At 40.9% G+C, this 26,727-nt stretch overlaps 1 protein-coding gene across 1 annotated transcript; it reads left to right on the plus strand.

Annotated features, from left to right (window-relative positions):
• Positions 1-612: 612 nt before the first annotated feature.
• LOC138683240 (E3 ubiquitin-protein ligase RBBP6-like) lies at positions 613-23,421 on the plus strand. Its single transcript, XM_069774790.1, has 16 exons — positions 613-679; positions 1,840-1,854; positions 6,509-6,578; positions 6,833-6,871; positions 7,506-7,542; positions 12,343-12,387; positions 14,799-14,887; positions 15,004-15,100; positions 15,942-16,081; positions 17,513-17,682; positions 18,471-18,574; positions 19,022-19,213; positions 19,479-19,536; positions 21,001-21,121; positions 22,558-22,836; positions 23,205-23,421. The coding sequence occupies exons 1-16, from the start codon at positions 613-615 to the stop codon at positions 23,419-23,421; spliced, it is 1,740 nt and encodes a 579-aa protein (XP_069630891.1).
• The last annotated feature ends 3,306 nt before the right edge of the window (positions 23,422-26,727 follow it).

Consider the following 26,727-nt stretch of genomic DNA (forward strand, 5'->3'; position numbering starts at 1 on the left):
GCTGCGATGACTGAGAGAGCACTCAAACTCATTAGGTTAGTTAAGTGTCATGCGCGGTTTGTGCTTTCAGAACCTTCGGGAAATGGATTGCTGGGCTTGGAGGTCATTTGGGGAGTAACTCCTCCTTCCCTGCAGACATGACCATTGTTTGATCTTTGGCCATGCATGGTGAGCTGCCCTGCTCAGCATATCAGATCAGCATATCAGAACACAGAGCTGCACACCCCCCCGGCATGGCCTCCCCATCCTGTTGCTGATGTCTGTGCTGATCTGTGCTGACTGGCTTCTTTTCACCTGTGGTTCCTTGCTGTGCAGGGTTCGTTGTTGAGCAGAGTTTGTCATTACGTAGAACTTGCCCCACCGCCATGTTTGAGACATTAACTCTTTCTGTCTCTCACAGGGCCTCTCCCCATCATCCGCCTGCCCACCTGGGCTGCGAGGAGGAGCTGGGTGAGCATCGCCTCCATCTGCCATGGTAGACGCTGTCGTGGAGCAGGCATCGCCCGGCCCCGACCATGTCGTGTGTCCACTACAAGTTCTTCTCCAAGCTGAACTATGATATGGTCACCTTCGACGGCCTCTACATCTCTGCGTGACCTCAAGCTCCAGATTATGGGCCGCGAGAAACTGACGGCGGCAAGCTGCGACCTGCAGATCACCAACGCCCAGACCAAAGAAGGTGCGTGGGGGCAACAGGCACGGCGCCTCGGGGACTACCTGGCTGGCGGTGTCGTAGACAACCCTGCGACGGCTTGGGTGGAAGCTGAAAATCCAGTAATAGTCCAGTCTGTTCCTCAGGATGTATCAAGGCAGTGCTTTCAGTGCAGCTACACAGATGATTTGTTTGTCGCAAAGTGTGCAAGTGGTGTTGATTAGAAGAGAGCTAAAAAATCACACCGTGAGAAAGCATATTTTTAAGTGCTAGGGGGAAAATGTGTTCTCGGGAGTTACCCTCTTTTCTGGTAGAGAGAGTCTGGCATGTTAGTAGTCCTTGTCAGCTCTTACTCTGCAAATCCTTTCCCCAGTAGCATAACAGCTGGTTGGCAAGGCATCTAAGGCTAGTAAAGGCTTTTCTTTGTCATTTCACATATAGGCTTGCCTTCTGATGACTTCTGTTCTGAAGAGCTTCTGTACTTTATCTGGGTGAAAATACTTCTCTGCATAGTGCTCAGAGAGGTGCTTTTGCACTGCTGTCAGACTCCAAACGGTGGATTAAAGCAGGCCGTAAAATAAAGTAGGAGCTTTTTTCAGTAACCTGTTGATAGCATACATATGACAGAAATTATTAAAGCTAGCAGATTTTCAGAAGTATAGGTGAATTTAAAAATGGGATTTTTAAATTGTGCATTCAGTGCGAAGCAGAGCGTAACCTGAGCTGCTTGTACTTTTTTGCAGGAAGAAGGTTGTGGACACTAATGCAATAGCTGATTTAAGATTTCCGAGTCCGTATGAGGCAGCAGTCAAAGTAGCTCTTGTTTAACTTGTCTGCCTCCATGAAATACTTCTTTGCCTTGGGTCTTTGAAGCATACTAAATTTCTTGTCTTTTAGACTGTTATGTCTCTTCTGCTCTTGACTTTGAGATAACATCCAAATCTTCCTTTGCTTTTGCAAGCTTTCTGAGTTAATGGGATCCTTATTTTTAATCACAGGTCAGATTGATAAAAGCCCAGTAGCGCCTTACTGGCCATCACTGCCAGTAAAACAAGTGTTGTGCTATCAGGGAATAGGAATCAACAATGTTGTTACCTCCAGCTTTGCTGCACATTTCTATTGGAGCGCTGCTTGGACAAGTGTGAAAAGTAGCCTTGTTGGGCATGACGTCACTGCTCACTTTGCAGATGTGGAGTCACGAGGTGAGGCAGTGTGACACTGCTTTGCAGGTCCTGGTAGTTGCCGAGTCTCTGCTAGGGGATGCTGCTGCCCATGGGGAACAGGTTCCTGCTGGGAGACACCAGTTCAGTCTGAGAGCTGTTAGACTAAGCTGGCATCTGTTAAATTCAAGTTGAGAGGGACTTCAGGAATAGTGCACCAGGTTTAGTCCTTCCCTATTTAAAAAAAGAAAAAAGTTGACTTTTTAGTCGACATTGTTTGGCTTCACCTCTCATAAAATTTCATCACCAAAATTAATTCAGTTAATTGAGGCAAAGGAAAAATAAAGGTATTAAAGCCAATTGGTATCAGGCCCCTTCACAGAACTAACTCAGCAACAGACTCTGCTGTATGTAAACACTCTTCCACAAATTCTCTGACACAGTGACCAAGCTGGTGGGATACTTCAAGTATACCAAATACAGATAGGTGCCGGGATAAGTGTCCTATACAAAGAAAGCCTTTCCTTCGCTGCGCTATTGTCACTCTTCAGCTGATCCATTTAAATGTGTACTGATGGACTTTTAAGGTGAATTCATTTTTATATCAGTCTGTTACTAGATGGCTGGAGCTCTCTTCATGGTGCACTTGACGAGCATATTGAAAACAAGCAGAGAGAGAGAGAGAGAGAGGGGAATGCATGCAAGAATAGTCTATTCAGAAGGCAGATGTCAATGCTTCTCTTCTAATGGTCAATGAATTGTCACCAAGTACTAGAAGAGGACTTATTCCTCTTTTTGCATCACACAGCTGTTGGGCATGTTCGAATTGACCTCTGCAGGCTTGCATCATTTGTGAATAAATGCATTGGTTGCTGTCCTCATATATACAGTCTCTTCCTAGGCGAGGTGCTGCCACTTGTAAAGCTGCTGCAGAACTAGAACAATCCTCAGTTCAGCACAGGCGTAGCAAACTCCTGCCTTTTTGTGGAGCCGCTGTTGCTTGTCCTCTATCTCTGAAATGTCAGTCCAGCGGTTTGTGATCTGGACCAGAAAGAATGCTCTGTATGACTCCATTCAGCAGGTCGAAACAGCTGGTTTGGGCTTCTAGATCTGCAGCTGCCATGATCTCCCAGTTGCCTGCCTGGGCCCCAGTACTGCTTCAGCTCCTTCTCCATCAAAAAGTCCCAGCGCAGGCCTTTCCTGACAGGTGGCTGTGGAAGGGTTAGAGTTTCTTTTTTGAGAAGAGCTCTAGGGGTTGCTTTCAGGTTACATGACTACTGTAAAAGATTCTGTTTTCATCATTAGTAGTCCTTTCTCCTACAATTTGAACCTCCTCGGAAGTCCAGAGGAAGCTTGCTGTTCGGTTCCCTAGGAGGGAAGATCAGGAATTAGTTTCAGCTAAATGATTTCTCAGTTTTCTGAAGAAGCATTCTGCCATTTGGAAATAGAAGTAAAATGTTCATTTCATTGTTGAAATAATGTCTTCTGGTAGGTCTGGTTTGGGGTAAGAGAGTTTCCTGCCTGTAGGAATAATATACTGAAAAATGAAGCATAAATTGTGAAATATTCCTGTTTTGTGTGTGATCACTGAGCAAAACCACCCTGACAGAGCTTGACTAGATATACAGCATCTTTGGTTTTCAGACCATTGTTCTGATTCGGTCTGCAAAGGTAAGAGCTTTTAATATTTAAAACTGTAGGCAGATTACAGGGAATGGCTGCTGATAGAGATTTAAAATATTTAGTCATATCCAGCTTCTATAAGGACAATATAAAAACCATTCTCATGGAGAGATCTTTGCATTTTAAGCTTACTCAGTCAAAGTGTCTCAGGTAGTTTGTTTTTTTGATTGTTTGGGCCTTATGTGGAAGGTCAGAAGGCTTTCCTCCTCTTCAAAGACTAACATGGTGCAAGCCCAGGCAAAGCATGGGTAGCTTCAGGCACACGCTCTTTTTAAAAGGCTTTTCACGGCTGTCTTCATAAGGAATTTTGTTTGAGTGTCTCAGCTCTGCAAAATGAATCGCAAGAATTCATAGAATCCTAGAATCATGGAATGGTTTGGGTTGGAAGGGACCTGAAAGATCACCTAGTTCCAACCCCCCTGTCAGGGGCAGGGACACCTTCCACTAGACCAGGTTGCTCAAAAGCCCAGGGGCAGGGCATCCACAACTATTGACATCCAATTCACGTCCCTTGGGTTAATTCAAACTAGATGATAAGCTTCCGAGGGGAGATAGCACTTTAGTTGGAGCCAGTTCTGCCCTACTTGTGAAAGCAAGCTCAACCCCCCGCCAGATTTCTCTGATCCAAATACTAGCATTGCCGGTTTTGTTTCCATTTACATGTAGAGCGCTGAGCAGCTGAGAAGCGGTGGTGTTGATGGATTAAGCTCCAAGGAATAGACAGAGATGGCAGGCGCTCTTCTGTGTTCTGTCAGTCTTGACCACTAGCAGCACAGGGGAATTGATATAGTTAACAGCTACGAAAGCAATGGCGCAGAGTTGTCATGCTTTAGCTGAGGGCCTCTTTTGTTGCAGGGCAAGCTAGTCAGACTTCAGAATCTGGTTTATGCAGGTGAGACTTTGCTGTGGTTGGTTTTTCTCCAAAGCTCTGTTGGGTTTGTAGCCTAACAGAAGCAAAAGCAACTTAAGCTAGATCAGGAAAGAACCTCATGCATTAGCAGACTCCGCTTCAGTGACCTTTGAGACCATTTTGCTGTTGGCATTCCAACCATTTTAAAACCATGAAAAAGATTGTGCTGCTTGTGTTTGATTATCAGACCTGAAGGTTTCTTGAAATGTACTTTCAGTGTGTTGGAACGATAAAAGCGCAATGTTACATATCAAATTTTGCTTTTCTATCCGTCAAGGGATTCTCTGAAATGTTGTGTAATTATGTATTGATATATGTTCTCGTAAACTGGCAAATTCTTTTTCTGTATTGATGTTGTTTTCGGAATACACAGATGGTAATGCCCTGATTCCTAGGAACTCATTGGTAATTGTTAGAAGAATCCCTGCTGGAGGAGTTAAAGTCACCGGCAAAACCTGTGTTACATAAGTCTCCGTAAAGCATTGTCTTCTTGGTTAGGGGTTTCAGTGCATTAACTTTTCAAATTGATATTAGTTTACAAGAGGCATTCAGATTGTATCTTTCTTGTTAAAGCTGCTGTTAATTTTTGTTGTCATGGGCTAGATTTTAAAATATCTGTCCCAAAGCAGACTTACATGTTTTGGCCTGCTGGGAGATGGGGTTCAAACTGCAACAATGGTAGCTTTTAAGATGATTCCGTTGGGTTTGTTCCTGGGGTTGATTCTTTGAGAGCCAAGTTGTAGATCCCATTTCCTCTACGTGGAGAGATTCCTTATTTTATGCGTTTGATTTTATTGCTTTTATAGTAAAGACAGATAGGCATTGTTGTGTAAACTTATAATTTCTTCCCACCTCAGAAGAGTCTGATAGTCAAACACTGACAATTTCTTGCATTTGGGGGAGACAGGGTGGGATATGGCAGGTACTCTTACCCCCCAAATCTGGGTGTTTTGCATACTAGACACAGAGGAAAGACCAAGGGTTGCCAGCTGGCAAACCATGCAAACCAGAAGTTCCATTCATAAGTGATTCTTGTTAGTTTCCTAAAGACAATGTCCATTTCAGTCAAGAGAAAAAGAACACTCTCCTAAAGTGTATCACCTTTTGAGCGAGTACAACAAAGGAATAGTTAACCCCTTCCAAACTTGAAACTCAGTAAGCAGTTCGGCACGTTACCAAGCGTTACTAGTTATCTAAGTCTGTTTTTACCCTAAGTTGATAGCAGTGCTCCAGGTTTTCAATCTATATTCCTCAGATTTATGGAGGACAGAGAATCGGATGTATTGGTTAAACTTACAGCTATCCAAATGCAATGCTGACTACAGGATTATTGCTGTCATGTATGTATTCAGCTACATTAGCATTGTTTGAACATTCATGTTTTCCAGCCTTCTTAAAGAGACGCCTCTCCCCCACAATTAGTAGGTATTATTAGCTTGTGGTTTTGCCATGTCTTTCTCATGTTGGTTCTCAGTCAATAAAGTAGACTGGTGAGTTACTGTGTGTCTCGAAAAAAACAGCACAGCAGCATCCTGGTACCTGTGAAGCATTTGCGAGCAAAAACCTCTGAATTGCTGTGACTCTGCCTGTAAACTTTGGGCATATTACTTCAGCAGTTGTTGCAGTGCTTTCAGGCACTACCTAGGAATTCAGGACGCCACAGTGTTGTGCTTATAAACATGGCCTTGTTTTGGGGGTTAATTTAAATATGTGTGCTTAGTGCTGCCTTGTCAACGCATCCTCCGTTTCTGGTTGGCTGGCGCTCTCTCCTGGTATCTTACTACTGCCCTGAAATGAGAGGAGAGATGCTGCTAGTGTCAAAGATCAAACAAAGACCTGTATGTGGGGATAAGGAAAGAATGGCGCTGCTGTTGTAGTGTTGAAAATGAACCAGGCAGATGAGCTTTCTATTCCTTCAGCTGGAAACATTGCAGAAACAACTGGTAGAGTGGTTAATGTTTGGGAACGAGGAATGTATGCTATAACGGTGGAGAGGCCTTCAAAAATGCGTTACTCAGCTTGTTGTATGTTCTTCAAGGTAAATGGATGAAGAAACCATTGTGTGGTAACCTAAAGTATTTCCCTGTACTTCCTCATCTTCAGGAGGTACGTGGCTGTACTTGCGAGCCTGGTGGTATTCTAGCAGTGGCAGGAAGCACGAGCCTTTCTATTGGTACGTAAATTCCACAGCAGCCGTTGAATTGTCTCTGCTCATGGGACGCTTTGGATGACGTATGAATTGTTTGTTAACTAGATCAAGGGCTGCACATCTGATTCATGATGAGTGGCATGCAGATACAGATCAATAAGTGTGTGGAATCTCAGCAAGTTTTCAAATGTAATGACTATTGCCAAAAAGATTGTAGCCTTTTCAAGATTATCTTAAAGCAAATTCTGGCAAGTAAGACCTTTTCTTTTTTGTCACAGGGCTCCTAAATCACACCAAAGCCCAGAAACTGCTTGCAGGTGACATTTCTACTACTATTTTTAGTCAATATTGCATACGCTAAATGTAGTAGCTATCTGAATACAGTGCTTGGGCTTTCACAAAGCAACTCTGTTCTAAAGCCTATGCTGCTGCCATTTTTGTTATTTCTTTGTCAGATGACTGACTGTTTTCTCTGAAGTAAACTTGCACTTCCAAGTGTCTAGAATGTCAGTGTTCTTTCTTGGAAATGAAAGTACTGTATCTGGTACCCATTTGTAATACTAGATAGGTACAGATTGGTTAAAGTTGCCTTTGTATTTTGAGAGTTGATTATTTAAGAACACCAAGCTGTGATACAGACTTCATCTTTTTGATACTGACGCAGCAGAGACAAAATACCTGAGGACTTCCTCTTGCACTGTTGTGTTCTATAACTGTACATCTTAATTTGTGACAATGTAGAAACAGTATTTGGGTTTGTTTGTTGGGTTTTTTTAGTTGCACTGAATGTGCCAAGAGAGAACAGTTTAGGTATATGAATAAATTTCCACATTCCCTAGACTATCAGAACATAATGTTTTGATGTTCAGGTTTTATAATCTGTTGTCACTGATTTATGTTGGGTACAAGTGCTTTACTTGAAATGCTGATCACCTTTATTTCTTCTTCCAGGAGTCAAACGGAGCCAGTGCGTGGAACATCAAAAGCAGTATGTAAAAACACAATCTCACACTTTTTTCTACACACTGCTCTTAATTCTAAACAACGTAGCCTTGTATTAATTTTCCAAACATTAACTAATTATATAGTCCAGTAAAACCTGGTATATGTTGTAAAGACAATGTCTTTGATTCAGCATAGGAAAAACTGGGTAATGCCATCACTTGCACAGTTCTAATGTAAATATTGGTATTGGTGCCTAGTGATGCATTGCATTTCACATTGAATATGCTAGAATATTTCCTGTATGACTTTGTGTTGCACAGGTAATGTATGATCGCTTTTAGATCATGTAGGTCCAAGGTTTGCACCACTGAACATGGTGCCATGTTCTACCTCTGTGTATAGCTAGTAATGCGTATGTTTGTACATTGTTTTGTTTGTAGGTTGTTTTGTGCTTTTTGTTTCTTGCAGTCCAAATTGTTTGGAGTGAAAGTTCTGCCATTTCCACATTATATCACTTAGCTTTTTTTTTAAAATACTCTTTTTGCCTAATGGACTTTGAAAATGTTATCAAAACCCACTGAGAAACCACTGTGGTTAAACTTGGTACTGTTTCTTACTTGTGACCTGGAGGTTCAAACAAATACCCAAACCAACACATCCCATACATTTTGAGGACAGTCATGTGCAGCTAAATGTTTCCTTTTCATGTCCTTAAATGCTTGGGTATTTGTTCCTAAAAGTGTACAATCGAAGTGATATTATTTGGGCCCCTCTGAGTACATGTATGTCTTCAAGAGATTGCCATGAATTTAAATATGGTTGCTACGCAAAGTGGTATTCGGAAGTCCTGCGTTTCATCTTTCCACTCTATCTGATGAAGCGGTTTAGTTTAATAGTTTGTCTGCAAATGAAAATATCTAAAACCCAGTGTACAGATTTTGGCACAAGGTTAGAGCCTGGTGTATTTGTGGGTAAAATCCCTGTCATTTGTCTGAACTGCTGCCTGCAGTACTTTTTTGGACCTGGGTGGCTTTGGGGTTGGATGCTGCTTTGATTTCCCAAAGGTTAAGCCTTCGTTTAGTATACCCCCACTCTGAATTTCCATTTGGAAAAGGGGCAGCATTTTTCTTCAGGTTAGAAAACACTGTCATTCGGCTGCTAAACTAGGGAGAAGTCACACAAGGAAATACCTAACCGGTAATGGTCTAGATCTGGATTTGCGACTTGCGTCAAAGGCTAGGTGTAACTGTGCTTTTCAAAATAGCCCTTATAATGTAAAAATTCCTATTTGTTGGTTTTTATTTTTCATCTTTAATTATAACTGCTTTTTCTTCACTAGAATGGTGTGAGGCTTTGCACTAACCCTGGATCATTGGATCTGATCCCTTGATCAGCTGTTCGGGTAACTTAATCTAGAAATTCATGAACTCTGGGGTTGTGTTCTGTGAAGAATACAGCCTCTGATTCTCGTGGAATGGTATACAATGAACTTGAAGTGGAAAACTTCTTGTATGTTGGCGTAAAAACACTAAGCCTAAACCTGACATCCATAATTCTCTCACTGATTGGTTCAACTTAATTTTGGACATGAAAGCCTCTCATTGTGAGCCCAGTGACCCTAGCAGTTAATGTAACGCATTTATGTAAACCACGTTTATAGTATTTGATCTAATTGAGATGGGGTTTTATTTCTTGGAAAGAGTTATTTTTCTCTTTGTTTACTAGCATGTGTATAAACACAAATCAGATCTTCATCAATAAGGTCACCATTCTTTCAGCCTAGTGTGTTCCCTGGTGTCTTTGTATTACATTTCTAAGTAGCATCTTACCAGAAGCTTAGATAGATGTCTCAAAAAAAAATTTTTTTTAAGAAAGGAAAAATCCTGGAGTGGGAGGGAAGACTTAGTGTTAGTTAGAACTAATTAAAAGGAAGACAAAGCAAAACTGTTCCCTTCTTGTTTGCTCTGACTGTACGTGATGTGGGTTGTGGGTAGCCATAGGGAGGGTGGAAGCCTTGCATCTATCTTTACAAGTCCTCCCTCTATCTCTCTCTCTCACACAGACACAGAGTAAAAGCACTGCAGCCTCAGGTGCTTCTAGTGTTGGAGGCACAGTTAGCTTTATTCTTAAAGCTAACTCAGGTCTTGGTCTAAAGTGTGTGTGGGGTTTTTTTTGTTTTGTTTTCTTATTTTAAATAAACCTCTTTCTGCATGTATTTCAAAGCCAAACCTGGATCTTAGTGTGGTCTGAATAAATCACTGGGAAGGCTTGCCAATCATTGTTGATCAGTAAAGCAGCAATGTTAAAATCAGTCCAGATTTTTTTTTTTAAAAAGGATGCACAAAAACTTATACTTTGAATATTTCTTAATTGTCTTGCTCTTATGTTAGCTGTCATTCTACACTTCCAAATCTGTGCTGCTGTCCTACTGTTACTACTGCCAAATCAAGAAACTGAATCCTATTTTTTTTTCGTATTCCTATTTCAGTAACTGCAAGGATCTCTAGTTGGTATTAGTCCTCAGAGGCTGCAGAAATGCAGAGAGTCATGCGCATTGTTTTAGCACCGTCAAGCACAGCTGTGATCCTTCCTGGCTGAATTTTCAGTTTAACCAAGCTATTGGGTTTTAGGAAACCACTGTAATTTAAATGCAGCACTCCAGCAGTGAGATTAGCCTTTTCCTCCTATTTTCTGTCCCCTTTCCCACTTGCTTTATGTGAGTTTCTGTTTAGGCTTCTGTTTGAAATGGGAGTTAATACATTGACTGTTGATTCTGGTTTTTTGAGGGCTTTCTTTATATGGTTACTTTGGTTTCTGTTTCGGTTTGGGTTTTTTTCCCCAATTCTTCTGCAGTATTACCTTAGGGTTGTATACAAGTTTCATGGAGGTGTTGTTTCTACTTGACCAATTGGAGGGACTGGCAGGAAATACTTCAGTAGAAATTTAAAGGAAAAAACCAAAGACACAAGAATGTAGGATCATTGGAAGATGGCCGTTGGGCAAACGTACTAAATAGTACATTAATTTTCTATTTGCTGCTTTTGGTAACTGTTCATAGAAAGGAGTGCTTTCATCTCCTTTAAGAAATCAGACTGTTGCCTGCAGGCCATATAATAACTGCTTCCTAAAAAAATACAAGAACTAATATTAACTGTTACGTTTCAGTTACTGGTCAGTCCTAGACTGTTTAATGCCAGACTCCAATAGAGAGCTTTCCTAATTCCTTGTTTGCTTCTGAAAACCCGCAAAGTGATAATGGTTGTGCCTGCCATGAGAGAACATAGGCCTGTTTTTCCACATGTGAAGAAGAGCGGCATGTGGAGCATGAAGCTTCAAAATACTTGATCAGACTTCCGTTTTGACAGAAGTGGGTACCAAATGTTGTGAAGGGAAGGAGAGTTGAATCTTCTGGTAAGATTTGCAGTGGAAAGAAGGTCTCTTGTTCCAGATCTGGGTGCTCCTCTCCAAAGGCACGTTTTCAAGAATTTTTTTAGTTAGTGTTAATGTTGTCTGTGCTTTCCTAAACATCTAGAGAAGACATGATTAACTGGAGTGAGGAAACATCTTCTGCATGTAAATATTTTGTCCCCAGAGTCTACTAAAACTGCTCCCTTGGATTCTTCCACTACGTTAGGTAATAAAGGACAAGGGCTTTTTTCCAAGGAAGGATTTTAATCTCGCCTCCGATCCATTTAGTGACATCTTGAAGCTGTTCAGTTTACGCTATGACACTTTATTCTACATTTCTGAACAACTGAAGTCCTAATAAGCAGTGATCCAGGTGTCTTTCTGATCATGTTTTGCTAGTGTAAGCTTAACTGCTGCTTGTGGCATAATATAATTCCATATTCTGGAAAAGGAACAAGCTAAGTGTTACCCTGTTTACTTGTGGAAAAGCAGCATTTCACTATTAGTTCTCAGTAAACGCTGCAGCCTATTACAAACTAGTGGCCTGAGGGCTTCACTCCTGCAGGGTGTTCCAGGAGGTAGGTGGGAGGGAGGAGTGTGGTTGCAATGGAGAAAAAAATTACAGGACTGTGCTCTGACTCCATGTTTTCATCATCTTTAAAAATTGGTTTTGCTCTGATAGTAAGGAGCATAATATTAAATTCTCACACTTCCCAAACTAATTTGGATAGTATGGCCTGTGGTCTAATAAAATACAAGACATCAGTATTCTCTGTTTTTGTAGGCTGCTCTGTCATGGTAAACACCTTTATTTCACTAATTTGAGCAGTCTGGTTTTTGCTAGACAAAGTGGTGGTTTACTTTTATGGCTGATGTTCTGGCTTGGTCTTTTTATTTGGGTGTTGTGGGGTATGGTGAGTTTGGCATTTTTAAACTTAGTGACAGGAGGGGCAGAGTTCATGGTTGAGGGCTGATATGCCTGTGTTTTATTTTGCCAGGCAGCTACTGTCTTCATAAAAGCATAACTGTGTGCATTTAGAAGTGATGAGATGTTAACTGATTAATTGACAAGCTACACTGCAAATAAGTTTCCTGTAGTGATGCTTCCTTCTCAAATAAACGTAAATCCTTTTTAGCTGAAAATTGACAGATGTGAGCATTTGACAAGGGTCCCTCTCTGAGATACTTTGGAGCAGTAAGTTGATGTCGTGCGGGTTTGGTTATTTTAGTTTCTTCTCATTAACCACACAGGCACTCTTAAGGTGCCATAGGTTTGGACTTTGTTTTGAGCAAACACAAATTACACGGGCTTGGCAGTGCCCCTGTCAGTGACACTCAGAGGATACAGTGCAGACTTTCAGACTACAGTAGACGTTAACTATTGCTATGTTTTGACTGTAGAACGTGAATATGTGTTTAATTTTTTTGTGAACAGACAGATGAGTCTCCCGCATCTCTTTCTCTGGCCCAGCTTGCTAAGGTATAGATATATTCTTGTCAAATTCTTTAAAAAAAAAAAAGTGTTTGCCTAGTTTTTTAAAATCTTATACTGTGATCTATAGCTGGATAACTGTTGTAATGGAAACAAAACTTTAATTTAATTTGTATTAATTTAAAGTATTAATTTTAACTTTAAAATGCGTGTCTATTTTGGTACTAGCCTGTAAAGAGTAGTTCCCACTTTGGGAAGATAGAAGGGGAGTACCTTATTATTACCTCAACGTAATGTTGCACTATTACTCATCTTCCAGACACAAAGAAGCAGCATTTCAGAAGCTGTTTACCATTTCTCATATGTTTCATTAATTTTGCATTGGAAACTAACAGTTTTTACAGAAGAATTGAATGGGCTGTAAGTTACGGACATTTGGAGGGGGGAGTGTGCAACAGCCAAAAGAGAATCGTTTCTGTAACATGGACAATTGCATGGCTGTTTTTGAATTTCTAGCCATTAAAGTTACAGATCCATTCTTTTAATGCTGCACAGTTTCATAAATGCTAGTATATAGACAGTAGACAACATAATCTAATTTGTTTGAATGCAGACTGTGTAAAGTGTGAAAAGGTACCAGATTGTTTCTAGGAATATAGCAATGTGTATGTGTGGCATATTAGCAGATGTGACCTTCTGGAACTGTTGTAATACCATGTTTTGCTATGGAACTGCTTGCATTTTTTGCTCAACAATGTGTACCTTCCTCTGGGAAAGCACTACTGGCTGCACTTTGTGAAAAGGCATAGGGCTAGCCAATGAAATAACTAGTCTTTAAAGCTACAAAGCTTAGAGAGGGCAGGGCCTAATGCAGAGGAGCTAGTTCTTTCTTCTGAAAATGAAGGCTGGAGTTCATTTCCAAGAAAGAGGAATCTCTTCGCACTGGTCACTTCTTTTCCCTCTCACTGAAGAAATTAAATTGTGTGCATTTGGGGGAAAAAAAAAAAAGTTTGGAAGGTAGCCACCAAAAGAACTTGGTCTCCATTAGTGCTGTCCCTAAACATGTCCCTGGTTCTGTAAACTTATGCCAAATTTTCCTCTAAAATGTGAAGAAGTGTCCTTGTGGTGTACACATTTAAGCTTTTGAGAAATTTCAGTATTCCGGAAAAATACAGGAACATAATGGAAAGCAGCTCAAACCTGTTACTTACTCTAACCTCTTTAGTGCCGACTGGCTTGGCATGGAGGCAATGTGTTAAGAGTTTTCTGGTTTATTATTACTACGTGTGAAATGCCATATTTGAATTTTGGTCTATTCCTACTAATGTGTTGTGGGTTTTGGATGTGTTTTGTAAACTCTTTGGGTTCAAAGAAATTAGTCAAGTATCTGTAAAGTTTTCTGTAAATGTTAAAGGAAATGATTTCATTGGCATTGATCTGGATTATGTTACTGTGGAGAAAAAAATGGTGTCTATGAAACATCCATTTAATAGAATGTTGAAACTAGTTGGTTGCTTTTGTGAATGAACGCATATAAAAACAGAACCATGAGTGGCTGATCTGAGTGGGTGATCTGAATGCTAGGTGCTTGAAGGTCCACATCCTTTACAGCCTCTCCCTTAGACCCTGCTTGGATCTGGACTAGTGTGAAATAAAAACATTGGAACAAATACTACTTTGAAAAAACAGCTGGCTTCAATAATTTGAAAGATCTATTTCTGCATAAGGTTGATATTACAATTTGTATGTTACAAGGACACAGTCAACTGGAAGAAACTGCAGGTTGTGCTTCCTGTAGTTAAATCACTTAATATGAAGAAGTTAGTAGAGGGGGAAGCATGCAGTGTGGACTGCCTCCAGCACATGATGGTCAAATTTGTAGTGACAAGAATCTTTTGTCTTGCTGAGGGATTATAAAAAGCTTGCTTCCTTTTAATGCTTCTGTGTGGGAAGCTGCATTTCAGCAAGCAAAAACAACTTCCCTGACTCTTAAGTTGTGTGTCCCTTTAATGCTGCAAAATGTAAATAAGGATACTTGCATGCATCTTTCTCAATTAAATGTACAGTGGATGTCTTCTTCAAATAGGCTGGAGCTTAAAAATCACCTTAAAAATACGGGATCGTGTAATGTTGTCTACATATGCCTTCGGTCCACTTGGAAGACAATTGGATTGGTTACGCAAGTCTTTCTGTAAGGAACAAACAAAGCCTAAGGTTTTGAGTGCCCAAGAATGCTCTTGTCAAGTAGGTTAACACGCACACAAACACCATGTAATAAAGGTGTAAGGGGTCCCCAGAACATCTTCAGGATGACGGTATTTTCTATAAGCAGCTCTTTTCATGCAACCTCAGCTAGTGTTGTGCTGCTCTTTACAGGACTGGGTGAGCGGTGTTGTCCTTGGCTGTGTGGGCTTAAATGTATTTCTAATGTGCTTGTCAAATAATTGCCTGTTAAACAGACTGCCAATCTGTCTGAAGCCAGTGCTTCTGAAGAGGATAAAATAAAAGCTATGATGATCCAGCCCAGCCATGAATATGATCCAATCAAGTAAGTGTTGATAATGTCAGATGTGTTCTTTGAAGATTATGGAAAAAACTGTAGAGGTGTTTGGTTTAACAAGAGAGACACATGCATACCTTGTTCTTTTCCCCCAAATCTTGTAGTTACATGAAGAAACCCTTGGGTCCACCTCCATCATCATATACTTGCCATCCTTGCAGAAAACCTGGCCATTCTATAAAGAACTGCCCAATAAATGGGGTAAGATTGTGGGGGACTTCTGGTGTTACTTGGTTTTTAATCGTTTTACCCTGGCAGTTAGGTAACAAGTACATGAATGCTCACGTGAAGAATTGTTTCTCTTGGGGTGAAATACAGAGCTTATATGGCAATGTTGCCAAGCCTTTCAGAATTCAAGGGAAACCTGGAATTAGAAATGTAAAATGTTCTTTTTTTCTAGGTCATGGACATGAAATGTGTCCATAGATCTTTCTCTGTGAACTTGCATGCGTGGTTTTGTACATTTCAATGTTATTGGAAATTTTTCTGGTTTTAACTCTTTTTAATGACAGTTCATAGGTTTTAGTATTTCGTATAAAAAGATGTTTCTGTTGACCCCATCTACTGAACATTTGTGTGTTTTAATCAGACAAGCCTCTGGTTGCGTCTTCATGCCGTTTAATGTTAGTCACTGAATGTACATGCATGAGGTATGAATTTAGCCTTCATATAGAGATGGTGAATGTAAGTTTCCCCAGGGAGTGATTCAGAGCACTGAATTAAGCTCTCCCTCTGAATTGCCCTTTGGCGGAGGAGGAGCGGCTTTGTGTCTCTTCTCTGAGTGGATGGTGAGCTAAGGGCTGTTTCACCCTTGAGGAACCTGAGGGTAAGCCAAAGAATGTCGACCGAGTTCAAAACACTGCTCAAGCCTTTGGAACATCCTTGCTGTATTCATTTAGGAAAAGAAGTATTTTAGTCAAGCGACCCTTACGCTAGGTAAAAGGAGAGGATTAAAGGCTCTTGCTGCTTAAAATCATCATTGAAATGTCATTTTAAGTGTGGGTCTTAAGATGCAGTATGTCTGCATTTCTTGTCTCAATAGGACGAAAGTTTTGGGTCTGTTTCCAGAATGAAAAAGAGCACAGGAATTCCAAGGAGTTTCTTGGTGGAGGTGAAAGATCCCAATACGGAGGGTGTTATGCTGACAAAAACTGGAAAATACGCAATACCATGTCTTAATGTGTAAGTATGGAATTAATTGGACCGACCGAAAAGTGAACGAGAGAAACCGTGCGTAAATGTCAGAGTGGCAGTGCAATGAGGCTGACCTGCATCTGTAATGAGGAGGGAGGAAGCGTTGTCATTGTATCTTAACCTTAAAATCTGTGATGCTTTCTAATGTTAAAATAGGGTGGTCGTACTGTTCATGCCCCAGGAACTTGGTTAAACTTGTGGTATGCTAAGAACCTGTATTTCTGCAAAAGATTTCAGTAGTGGTTACAGTGGGAGTCGTTCTCTGTGAAAGCTCGTTTTGCTTCTGCTTTGTGTTTCAAAGGCTTCTTGCAAAGTTTAACAAATAGCTGTTGGGCTGAGATTTCCTCCCTCTGAGTTTTATTAGATCTTATGGGTGAAACAGGCTGCAGATTTCCTGTTGCTATGAACTAAGAAAATACTGCTGTGTGCTGACAAGAGTGGCTGTTTTAAAATGCACTTGGTAGCACTTTGGGGTTTCTGTCGTGGATCTGCTTTTGTAGAAGCTGTAACATGGACTTCTTCCACTTATAAAATGTAAGTACTGGGAGACTAAGTTTACCCTGAGCCTGAAATTTACATTTACCCTCTGGCAAAGGAGAGGTGGGACTCATTTCGCCTGATTTCTAGCTGTCAAGAAATGATTTTTTCTCATCTGAGCTAATTTCTTTGTTGATCCACTGAATGGGAGAGCTCTGTGTAGGGTTCAATTATATGGAACTTAGTGACTGGGCCTGAAAGTAGCTCATGGTCGCAAGAGCGTTCCAGACGCCTTTAGAAGGCCTTGAACAGACTAAACAAGAAGATAGAAAAAGAAAGATCCCAGTTAGAAAAACACAGGTGCACATTCCACGATAAAGGGAACATGGCAGAAGCAACCTCAGTTCAGGGGCTTATCTTGGCCAATTGGACTGAGACAAGTTTCGCACGCTCTAGTTAATATAGCCAATTATGTCCTATGTTTATGCGCGTGTACAGAGTTAGTACAACCAACTATATCTTATGTTTATACGCGTGTACAGTGTCGATATAACCAATCACATTTTATGCTTGTGCGCGTGGACACTAAATGCTTCCATGCAGCAGCCAATCAAAGCTTCTTAGGAACTTAAAGAATTGTATAAAAATGATCAGCTAGGCTCAATAAACTGGCAACTTTGATCGTCATATTGGTGTCCTGTCGTCCGTCCCCACAGGGAATTTCGCAACACTCTGCAGCGGGAAAATTGTTCCCCCCTCCCTATTCTCGTGTGGTGGCTACAGAAAAGTAGTTTCAACTGAATGCCTATGTTTTAGGAGGCTAATGTGGAGTGAGCAGAATTCCATCTCCTGTCTTCCTTTGATAATATCCAAAGCTTGGAAAAGTTTTCCTTTACCCATCTTTAATTTGTTTCTTTTTCCTTCCCCTTTCCCCTCCTCCAGGGAAGCTTTTGCCAGAAGAAAGAAGGAAAAGCCTCCCTTTTTACCAGAGGAGCCATCCTCTTCCTCCTCAGATGATCCTATTCCAGATGAGATTTTATGTCTCATTTGTAAGGAGGTAATGACTGATGCAGCTATTATGCCCTGCTGTGGAAACAGTTATTGTGATGAATGTAAGTGTGAACTCCCATGTTTGTTAATTCAAAACAGCACATCTGCTCTTCTGAAAGCAGAAAGAGGAGATAGCGAAATTATTTTGTTACCAGTTCTATTTTACACTTAAGTATACCCTGACTAGGAAAGGGCTCTTCTCGTTTAAAGGGGAAAAAAAGCCACAGAGCTTTAATAGTTAAATAAATGAATAGTAAAATAAATAGCTTTTTAGTTAAATTTACATGCAGAAGGACGAGTATGAGAGGAGTGGCTGATTGTGCAGGTGATTGCAGTATTGGATATTGAGTGCATTTAGTTTGCCCACAGCCCCTTCTCTCATACAAAACTATATAGCCAACTCTGGTGACTTATGGTGGTCTGCAACAAATGCAGAGTTAGAGGCATTTAATCCACATTTTTCTCCACGGGAGAGTTGGTTAAAACCTTCAGAACGCGAACCTAGTAATGGTTTTTTGAACCTACTATTCGTTTTTTGAGACAAGTTTTTTCGTTAACCTTGAGGGTGGGGACTTCTCACTGTACTATATAGTGGGAAAAAGACTAGCTGAAACATCAAGACACAGCCTACTCTACATCTTCAAATGTTACAACAGTGACATACCAAAACTCTAGAGTTATTTGCTGCATAGTAGAAATTTTTTACGCTATTGAACCTTTATAGCTTCATGCTCTCAATTCAAGACCATATTCACCTGTTGATCATATACGTGTTTTTATAGTTGATTAGAACCCCCAAAACTTCCTTAGTTTGGCTAAATGCTATTTTGATTATTCTAATTGTACACAGGTATTAGAACAGCCTTACTGGAATCTGAGGAACATAGATGCCCAGAGTGTCATCAGACAGGTGCTTCGCCTGATGCTTTAGTGGCCAACAAGTGCCTACGCCGGGTAACCTGATGACTTTTACGTAAAGTGCTTGTAAGAATAGGCTGTTTGTAAAAAGCTGAAAGGGAAGGAAATATTAATTTACATCTGCTTAAGCAAGGTTGGATTGAATAAGGCTAAATTTACCTTTCCAGTACATTATCTGTTATCACAGAAGCTTACAACTCCTTGGAGACAATCTGGCAAATTCAGGTCATGCTTTTGTTTAACGTGATTGCCTCACTTTCAAATTCTGTGTTAACATGGCAGTACTTTGAATACAGACACTCTGAGTTACCAATCACTAGTATCAGTGTTTAATGTGATGTGTTCATGTATCGGCATGTTGATTTCTTTTGGGATTGATAGCATTTACAGGAATACAACAGTAATTTTACTCTGAGGAGGCTTTTGTTTTTATATCTGCTGAAGTTTCATATTACCTTTTCGTAAATGTTTTTCTGCCTCTAGGCTGTGAGCAACTTCAAAAATGGAGCTGGTTACAGAAAAAGGCACCGTCGGCAGATTTGGCACCAACAGCAGCAGCAACTGCCACTGCCACCACCCCCACTCGTGACTCTTACACCTCCTGCTGCTCTGGTGACTGCTGCTGAACCTTCTACATATTTGTCTCTGTCAATCAGCAGTTTGTTGGAAGAGAAGGTAAGCTTTGTTTCAACATTTGCAGTGATTCTTGTATTTTAGTAGAGCTTATTTTCCAACCGTCTGCATTTATTCACAAGGGCTGTCAGATTCCTGTACTAAGACAGCCAGCATTACCAAGTCGTCTGGGCCCCCAAGGACAATCAACACTCACCACTGGTACGGAACTGTAACTTTTAATTTTTTAAAAATAATTTCTTTTAAAAAATGATCTTCAGATACACTGAATGGGGTTTTTTGCTTTTTCCTCTCTCCGCTCCAAAAGGTCATCCTGCGAGAGCCAGTACAATTTGCTCAGCAAGTGGCAAACCAGGCTGGGAACTGTAAGTATTTTACAGAAAATCAATGTATTAATACTTGTAACCTGTTAAATGAGGCTGTAACACATAAATTCTACAACAGCTGATTTATAATGAAGTAAGTGTGCACCGATAGTTGTGTAGAATACAAGTGGTCCTTAATTTTTAAATGGCCTAATTTGAATTGGCTTCAACAAAGGGGTATTGCTCGCAGTAAGATTATTTACAATAAAAGTCCAGTGCATAATTGAAAAGAGGACTCTGAAAAATGCACGCTTTTTGAGGAAACCATAAGAGCATCTAAAAATCAAATATAATTAAAGGATCAGGTGGAAAGCCACCCTTTTGCTTACTGGCTGGATAAGGCTGAAGAAATTGATTTCCCAATAGAAACCAGCCTCCAGCATTCTTTTTTGAACAACTTAGTTGATTCTGATGGAGCAAATCATTGGAAAAGTCAAGGCTGTTATTTTATGACAATTTTGAGTTTCTTCAGTTTAGTCGTCTCAAATAGCCAAGCTGCTTTCTCTCCATTGGAAAGAGAAGAGCCTGTTTTATCTATTATTGCTGTGCCAAGTCAATCCTTCATTTTTTTTATATACTTGATGTTAGATAGACTGTAAGGGTGCACTGTGTTTATAAAATCTCAAAGAGAAATCCAAACAAAAATCGGGATCCATCCCACAGATGATTTAAAATCTCAGATTCAGTAAGCAAGAAAATAACAATGCAGGGACAAGAACAGGCCAAGTACATCATCATGAGGCAACAGCACATGAAGCGTATGTGGAAGAGGTTAAAAGAAGTTTGAGAGAAGATGAGTTAATATTTGTGCAGGACTTTGAAGGTTAGAAGTGCGAAATATGAAGTGTCTCAAGGAGTAGCAGAGGAGCAGTGGGCACATGGCACGTGGGAGATGGGAGTTTCTGTTAAGCATGGGCAGCCTCCACCCGCAGCTGCAAAGCTGAGTGTAAGGAGAGAAGACCGAGGGGAGTGTTGGGGGTGGAGGATGTGGAAGGCAAGTATGAGATCAAGAAATGAGTGTAAACTTCAAACACGTCATCAGCTTTGTTTCCAAGAGCAGTACCCATGTCTCCTTCAATTACCATCCCAAGGACTCAAGCATCTCCTTTCTCTAGGGAGGAGTTTTACAGAGAACAACGGACTCTAAAAGAGGAAGTATTTGGATCAATGAAGCTGCGTTGTTCTTCATTTTTGTATTTTGATCGCATATCGAGCTGCAGTTACACTCAAGTGCACCTGACATTAGCAAATATGACAGTGTTTTTTCCAATATACTTTTTTGTTGCAGATGGTAAACATGCAAAACTAAACCAAGACAAATGTAATTCTAAAACTTTCCCTAAAACTTGTAGGAATGCTAAATTGTTTTTGCTGAAATAGGATGTTCCCCTGTTGTATTTGCATGCAGTCTATATTTTCTCATATTGGCCCTGTTTTGTTTCTTGGTGCCTTTTTGTAATAAAGGTCAAACTTATTTTAACAGGGAAAAGAAAAAGTCCAAACTCGATGAGTTTGCCAGTGATTTTGCTAAGGAATGGATGGAATGTAAAAAGATTCCAAAGGAGCGTAGGCATTCGTTTTCCGGGTAACTGGTTTACATGTCTGTAATGGAGAAGCAGGTTGTCTGGAAGAATCAGGGGGAGTTCCACTGCACCTCTCTCTCATTGGATGGATTGGATGATTCAAGGGATTAGCAGGGATAGAAGTTCCATATGTAGGTTACTAGCTCAAATATGGCAGAGATTACAGTTGACTGATAGTGATAATGGGGCAGCAGTTGTTAAGGAACAGGGGTCTCTTTCCCTAAAGCTTCTCTGCAATGACATCCTTCACCTCCTGAGAGCCGTGAGGAGGCTAGGAACTGAATAGGTGTAGTAGCCAGATTTTCTGTACCTACCTATTCTGATTGTAACCATTACCTCAGAGCACATCAGAGGAGATATGTGAGAGAAATTGTCTTCCTCTTTTGTCTATCTCCTGTGGATACACGGAGAGATTTTAAGCTGGACTGCAGACTGGTGGGTTTCACTAGAATTTTGTTGACATTGTTAAATGAAAAACAAGAAAAACTTGTGAAGAAAAATCTCAGGGTAGCTGATGTTTTCTATCCCCCCAAATCACTTGGGCAGGAGTCTGAACAGCTGTCCCTTAGTAATGCTGTCAGTAGCTTTCCTAGAGAATGGCATTGAGTCATATTACTTGAGGCTGAGTTTAGAAGCATTTAGATACAACTTTTTCTTGAAGCGCTGTCGCTATCCTTGGTTAGAGCTAGAGGTATGTGCAAGATTTTGCTAGGACATTGGGCTAGAAGTGTTGATTGTAAGACTGCAGTACAAGTATTTTGCATCCTGTACAAATTGCCAAAGAAGTAGTGAAGTTAAAGAGACTAAGCTGGCATTTTAAAATTGAGCTTTACTGTCTTCAGGCCAAAACGTGTTTTCCTGGTGTTTGATACTGCACTGTAGCCATTAAGACTTGCTCTTTTTGCATCCTACTGCAACAAAAATGATTTGTGCTGCATGTAGTTGCAGAGTAGTGAAAAAATGGGTGCATTCACATAGCAGTAGAGGCCACTATACACCACCTGAAATCAGCCAATAGCTATGGTAGTTCATGTGGTAGAAGTGAGTGGAAACAGACTTAGCCTTCCTCTATGTTTTTCCACTAACAAAGCAACAGCTGTTCTGTCTTGTGAGCCAAAACTTTTACATGTTAGTAAGTTCTTCAGTTGGCAGTAGCATTATGTCAGCAGCTGAAAGAACGTAAGTGTATGGAGAGTCCAAAACCCCAAACCAAATCTGGGAGGAAAAAACTGGGGAGAGTGACTGTTTTGAATTAACTTCTTGTGTGTGTGTGTGTGTGCGCGCGGTGTTTTTTTTAAGGTCCAAGCCTCGTTATAGTGCTTCATCTTACTCTAGAAGTTTCTATACCTACTCCAAGTCAAGACCAGATTCTTCCCCCTCTCGCTCCCACTCTCGATCATTTTGTCGTTCCCATTTGCATTCCTACTCATGATCGCAGCTGTATCCAAGAAGAGGCAAAGGGAAGAGTCATAAGTATTGTTCTAGGTCAAGGTCACCTGGTAATAGAGCTGGAAATTACCCTGAAAAATCTTCTGGAAGAGCGCGCCATGTCATCAAAGATCCTACCAAATGAAAAGAGAAGGAAGTGGAATATCCACAGGGAGATGGCAAAGGAAATAAACATCAAAAACACCAGAAGAGAAGAAAAGGGGATGAGAATGAAGGATTTCCTTCATTTCGTGAAAGATCTCCTCGAATGGAACCTCCTGCGAAAAAAGTGAAGGAGGAGTTGCCAAAGACAGGCGGTGTTGAAACATCTTCTTCTCAAAAGGGTGAGCAGGTTCTTGGTACCCCACAGAAAGTTCACCCAAAAGTGACAAAAGATCACCCAGAAACCAGACCAGCCAAGGAGGAAAAGGCAAAGAAAGACCACAATGAAAATGACAATGAGAGTAATGTATCTGCAAAAGATGAGGGAGCTGCAGGAAAAAATCCAAAAGACCCCAAAGAAAAGTCTGTTGATAAGGTGAAAGAGGATACAGCAGCACCTGCTGCAGTTGACCAGCCTGAAGCAAGCAGAAGTCAAAGCCGTCCCAGTGTTAGCTGTAGTCAAAGGCCTCCTAAGAGTCAGCCTTGAAGCCACAGCAGCAGTGCCAGCTCAGGAAAGAGTCAAGACAGCAAGAAAAAGAAAAAGAAAAAAGAGAAGCAGCAGCATAAGAAGCACAAGAAGCACAAGAAGCATAAGAAACACATTGGAAGCGAAACGGAATTGGAGAAGAGCCAAAAACACAAACACAAGGAGGAAAAATCGAAGGAGAGCAAAGATAAAGATAACCAAAACATGAAATCTGTCACTACATAGAATGACGGATATTAAAAAAAAATGACTTAATTCCTAAGTCATCTGTATTAAATTTTGTTAAAATGTAAATGAATTCAAGCGTTGCAAATAGTGACATGGAAGACCCTGTGCTGCACTTAAAATATTGCTGCTTCATTATTTGATTTTTACATCAGAGCTTCATAAAAGTGAACATTTTGTAGAGAATTGTGAGTTGTGGCCATGTATCATGAAAAGTTTTGCTGGGGTATGTTATTTTTAACCATTGTTAATTAGTTTGGGTGGGGTATACTGCAAAAATTTTCACAGCTGAATTTTGTTTTAATTGCCTGGCAGAAGAAGGTGGTACCTGTTATAAAATAGCAGCAGCAAAATGCTTTGCAAAATCCATTACAGCCCTGTTATGTCACTTTTTGGTTATAATAAATTTTCAGTAAACTATGCAGCGTGATGAGATTTCCAATGATAGCTGAACATCAGCAGAGAAGAGACTAGTGACAGAAAAAAGGTACCAGTAGAAGCTTGCTGGTAGCTAACATGTACAAAAAATAACATATCAAGGGGTTTAATTTTGAAAAGACAGGTAGGACTTTAAATCTTTTGAACTGATGCAATGTGGGGAGGTGCTGCCAAGAGGTATGGTTTTTTCCTGTGCCAAGTGGCCTTGTTTTTATATTGTAAAAGGTAGGATGTGGCCCCAAACATAGAGCCACTCTTCACAGCTGGTCCTGACTATTTTAGAATAACGTTCAATACGAAGCTGTCGCATTTCAACCTTGTTCCAGTTTGTTTGGAAAGCTGTTGTCATTTGCCAGCAAACATTTACACATAGACTTTAGGATGCCCTGTAATCTGTATTTCCTCTCATAAGAATGCTGATCACCAAGGTGTTTGTGTTCTTTAAATAGAAGCTTTATTAGGAGTATTTTCATATGGTGGTGCCATGATACAGAGCTAACCCTTCCATTAGACGTGCGGTTCAGTTTGGCAGAAGAAGAAAGCCCACTAGAAAGGCAGGCTTCTGCTTTAAGCTACTTTGAACAATGACAGGAAATCTAGAAAATGTAAAATTAAGTAGCTTGATAATTTTAAGGCAGACGTAATTTAAAAAAAAAAAAAAGGTGGCAGTGGCGGGTGTTGCTCAACTGTCAGAAAGCCAGCATGGTAAGAAACACTTCTCGTTGTGCATTAAGGGCATAACATTGTGGTAACGACTCAATTTAAAGACTGAATTCAGCAGTGAAAGCCCTCAACTGTTTGGCTGTGGGATTTGTCCCAGAAGAGTTCTGTTTGGGAGTACGATAAATTAAAGCAGCGTTTATTTTAGAGCTTCCTGCTCGCGGAGCCTATTTTGTTCAAAAAGTGTCATTGTTTATACGTGTTTTTACCGGGGTATTCCGCAGTACAGAAACAGTAAATAGTAATAATTCATCTTGCTTTTCAGTGGGGGTGACTATCAGGTTTTAAATATTGGGTTAGAGATGGAGCATCCTGTACTTCTGATGGTTAAAACAAGAACAAACCAGACTCGGTACTGGATTTCACTTCCTGTAGTTTGTGCCTTTCCATGTCAAGGCATTCTTGGTGGACTTCAGGTGTTTTCTGCGCAAGGTAAAGCAGGCTTTCCAATGAAGCCCCTCCAATTTTTACTTTCCAGCATCAAGAAGCACAGGACCATAACAGTCATTAAAAATGTGCTCATCTGGCATTTCTTATGTGTGGTCCAGGGAACTGGTATCACCAAAGTAAACACCAGACGTATGGGAATTGAAGGCAGCCTCAGACTCTCCCTTTGCCTAGTCTGTGCTCGTTATGGTGAGGCCATTGAAAACAGAAGATTTCTTTTGGACCGTTCTCTGTGAACATACTTTGGCCTGATGAAACACAGCAAATTTAGGACTCGGCGAAGTGGGATTCTTACTTCGGTTGGAATGTATTAAGTATGCTTTATTATCAAGGTTCAGAATACTTAGTAAACTTGCATGGGAATAAAATTTTCGACTTTTTTTCTGGAGTAGCTCCATCAAACCAGGCAAAATTGTGTATTTTTTATATAACCTTGTGCTGAAGAAGCCGTAGTCGATGTCTGTCTTGTGCTCTGTTCAACTCCCCTCTGTTTTCAGAGCGCTATAGCAGCATTACTGATGATTTTTCAGTCTCCTGTGAATTTGCTTTACTCTGCACATGGAGTTTCTTATGATTAATTTTTCCAAGTTTTTTGAGCTGAAGGCACCTGGAATGCAGTTACGCTCAGGCCCGAGTAGGTAGTTTTTACTACAGTCATGTTTAGAAGTCTTCTGGCTGGATTTCTGAAGTGTTGATGCAGTGCCTACAGTAGTGTGAAGGGATGTATCCGAACAGGGCTCTCTGGGTGAGGGTAGATACTGGAACGCACTTGACTTCAGGTGGTGAAGTACAGTTAAGATGGTTTTAACCACAGTGAAGGAAAGCATGCTTACAGAGCAAAGGAGCTTTGAGTGTTGCTCAGACATAAGAAACAGATGTTGACTCGGTGACTAAATTTCGTATGTTCCTTCTGGACAATAGTGCTTGGCCATCTGCTAAAGGTAAGTGTGGCCTGTTCCGCATGTGTGAAATGATCACAGATCCCTGTCTTCAGAGAACCCTTGGACCAACATCCCTCATCTCCCCTCATCAGTTGAGGCTAAATGTCTCTGACTGGTTTGAACATACTGATAGGCAGCAGCTCTTAAGCTGGAAAAGCTCAGGCGTGACAAGAAGCCCACCGTGATCTGATTGATGTGGTAGAAAAGAAGACAGAAAAGGAGCAGGGCAAAGGCAGATGTTAAAATAGCGGCCGAAAGCCGGTCACTCCTGCATCCAAGGTGAGCAAGTGTGGGCTGGAGAGCGTGAGGGCTCTGGTGCTAAGGCTAGCCACAGGTAAGCAGCAGGTCCTCTTCAGAGAAGGTGACACGCAATGCAGTCTTTCAAAAGGGCCTCGGTAATTGCTGTCAACTGGAGTCCTATGACAGGGACAGTGGGGCCATCAGCCTGCACCTCGACAGCGGTTACAAGTGCCACTGAAACACTGTTGATGGCAGATGCTGTTCTGTGGGTTGCGTTTGGGGTTTTGTTTAACCATTTTGTTGAGCTACAATTATTTCTTTGTGATCAGGAGACGGGATTGGCGCCGAGCTTCTCTTTCTGGAGCACGTCCTGACCTCCCTTGTCATCCAAAGCTTTCCCCTCTGTTCCTGAGAGGAGTGATGGCCGCAATGGGGAATGACTCCCATAAGTAATGGCTTCACCAGCAGGCTTGGGCTTTGTGAATCCCCAAAGGCAACGGACGTGGCTGGTGCTCCATCT

This window comes from Haliaeetus albicilla, chromosome 32 (genome assembly GCF_947461875.1).
Source record: "Haliaeetus albicilla chromosome 32, bHalAlb1.1, whole genome shotgun sequence".
Lineage (NCBI taxonomy): Eukaryota > Metazoa > Chordata > Aves > Accipitriformes > Accipitridae > Haliaeetus > Haliaeetus albicilla.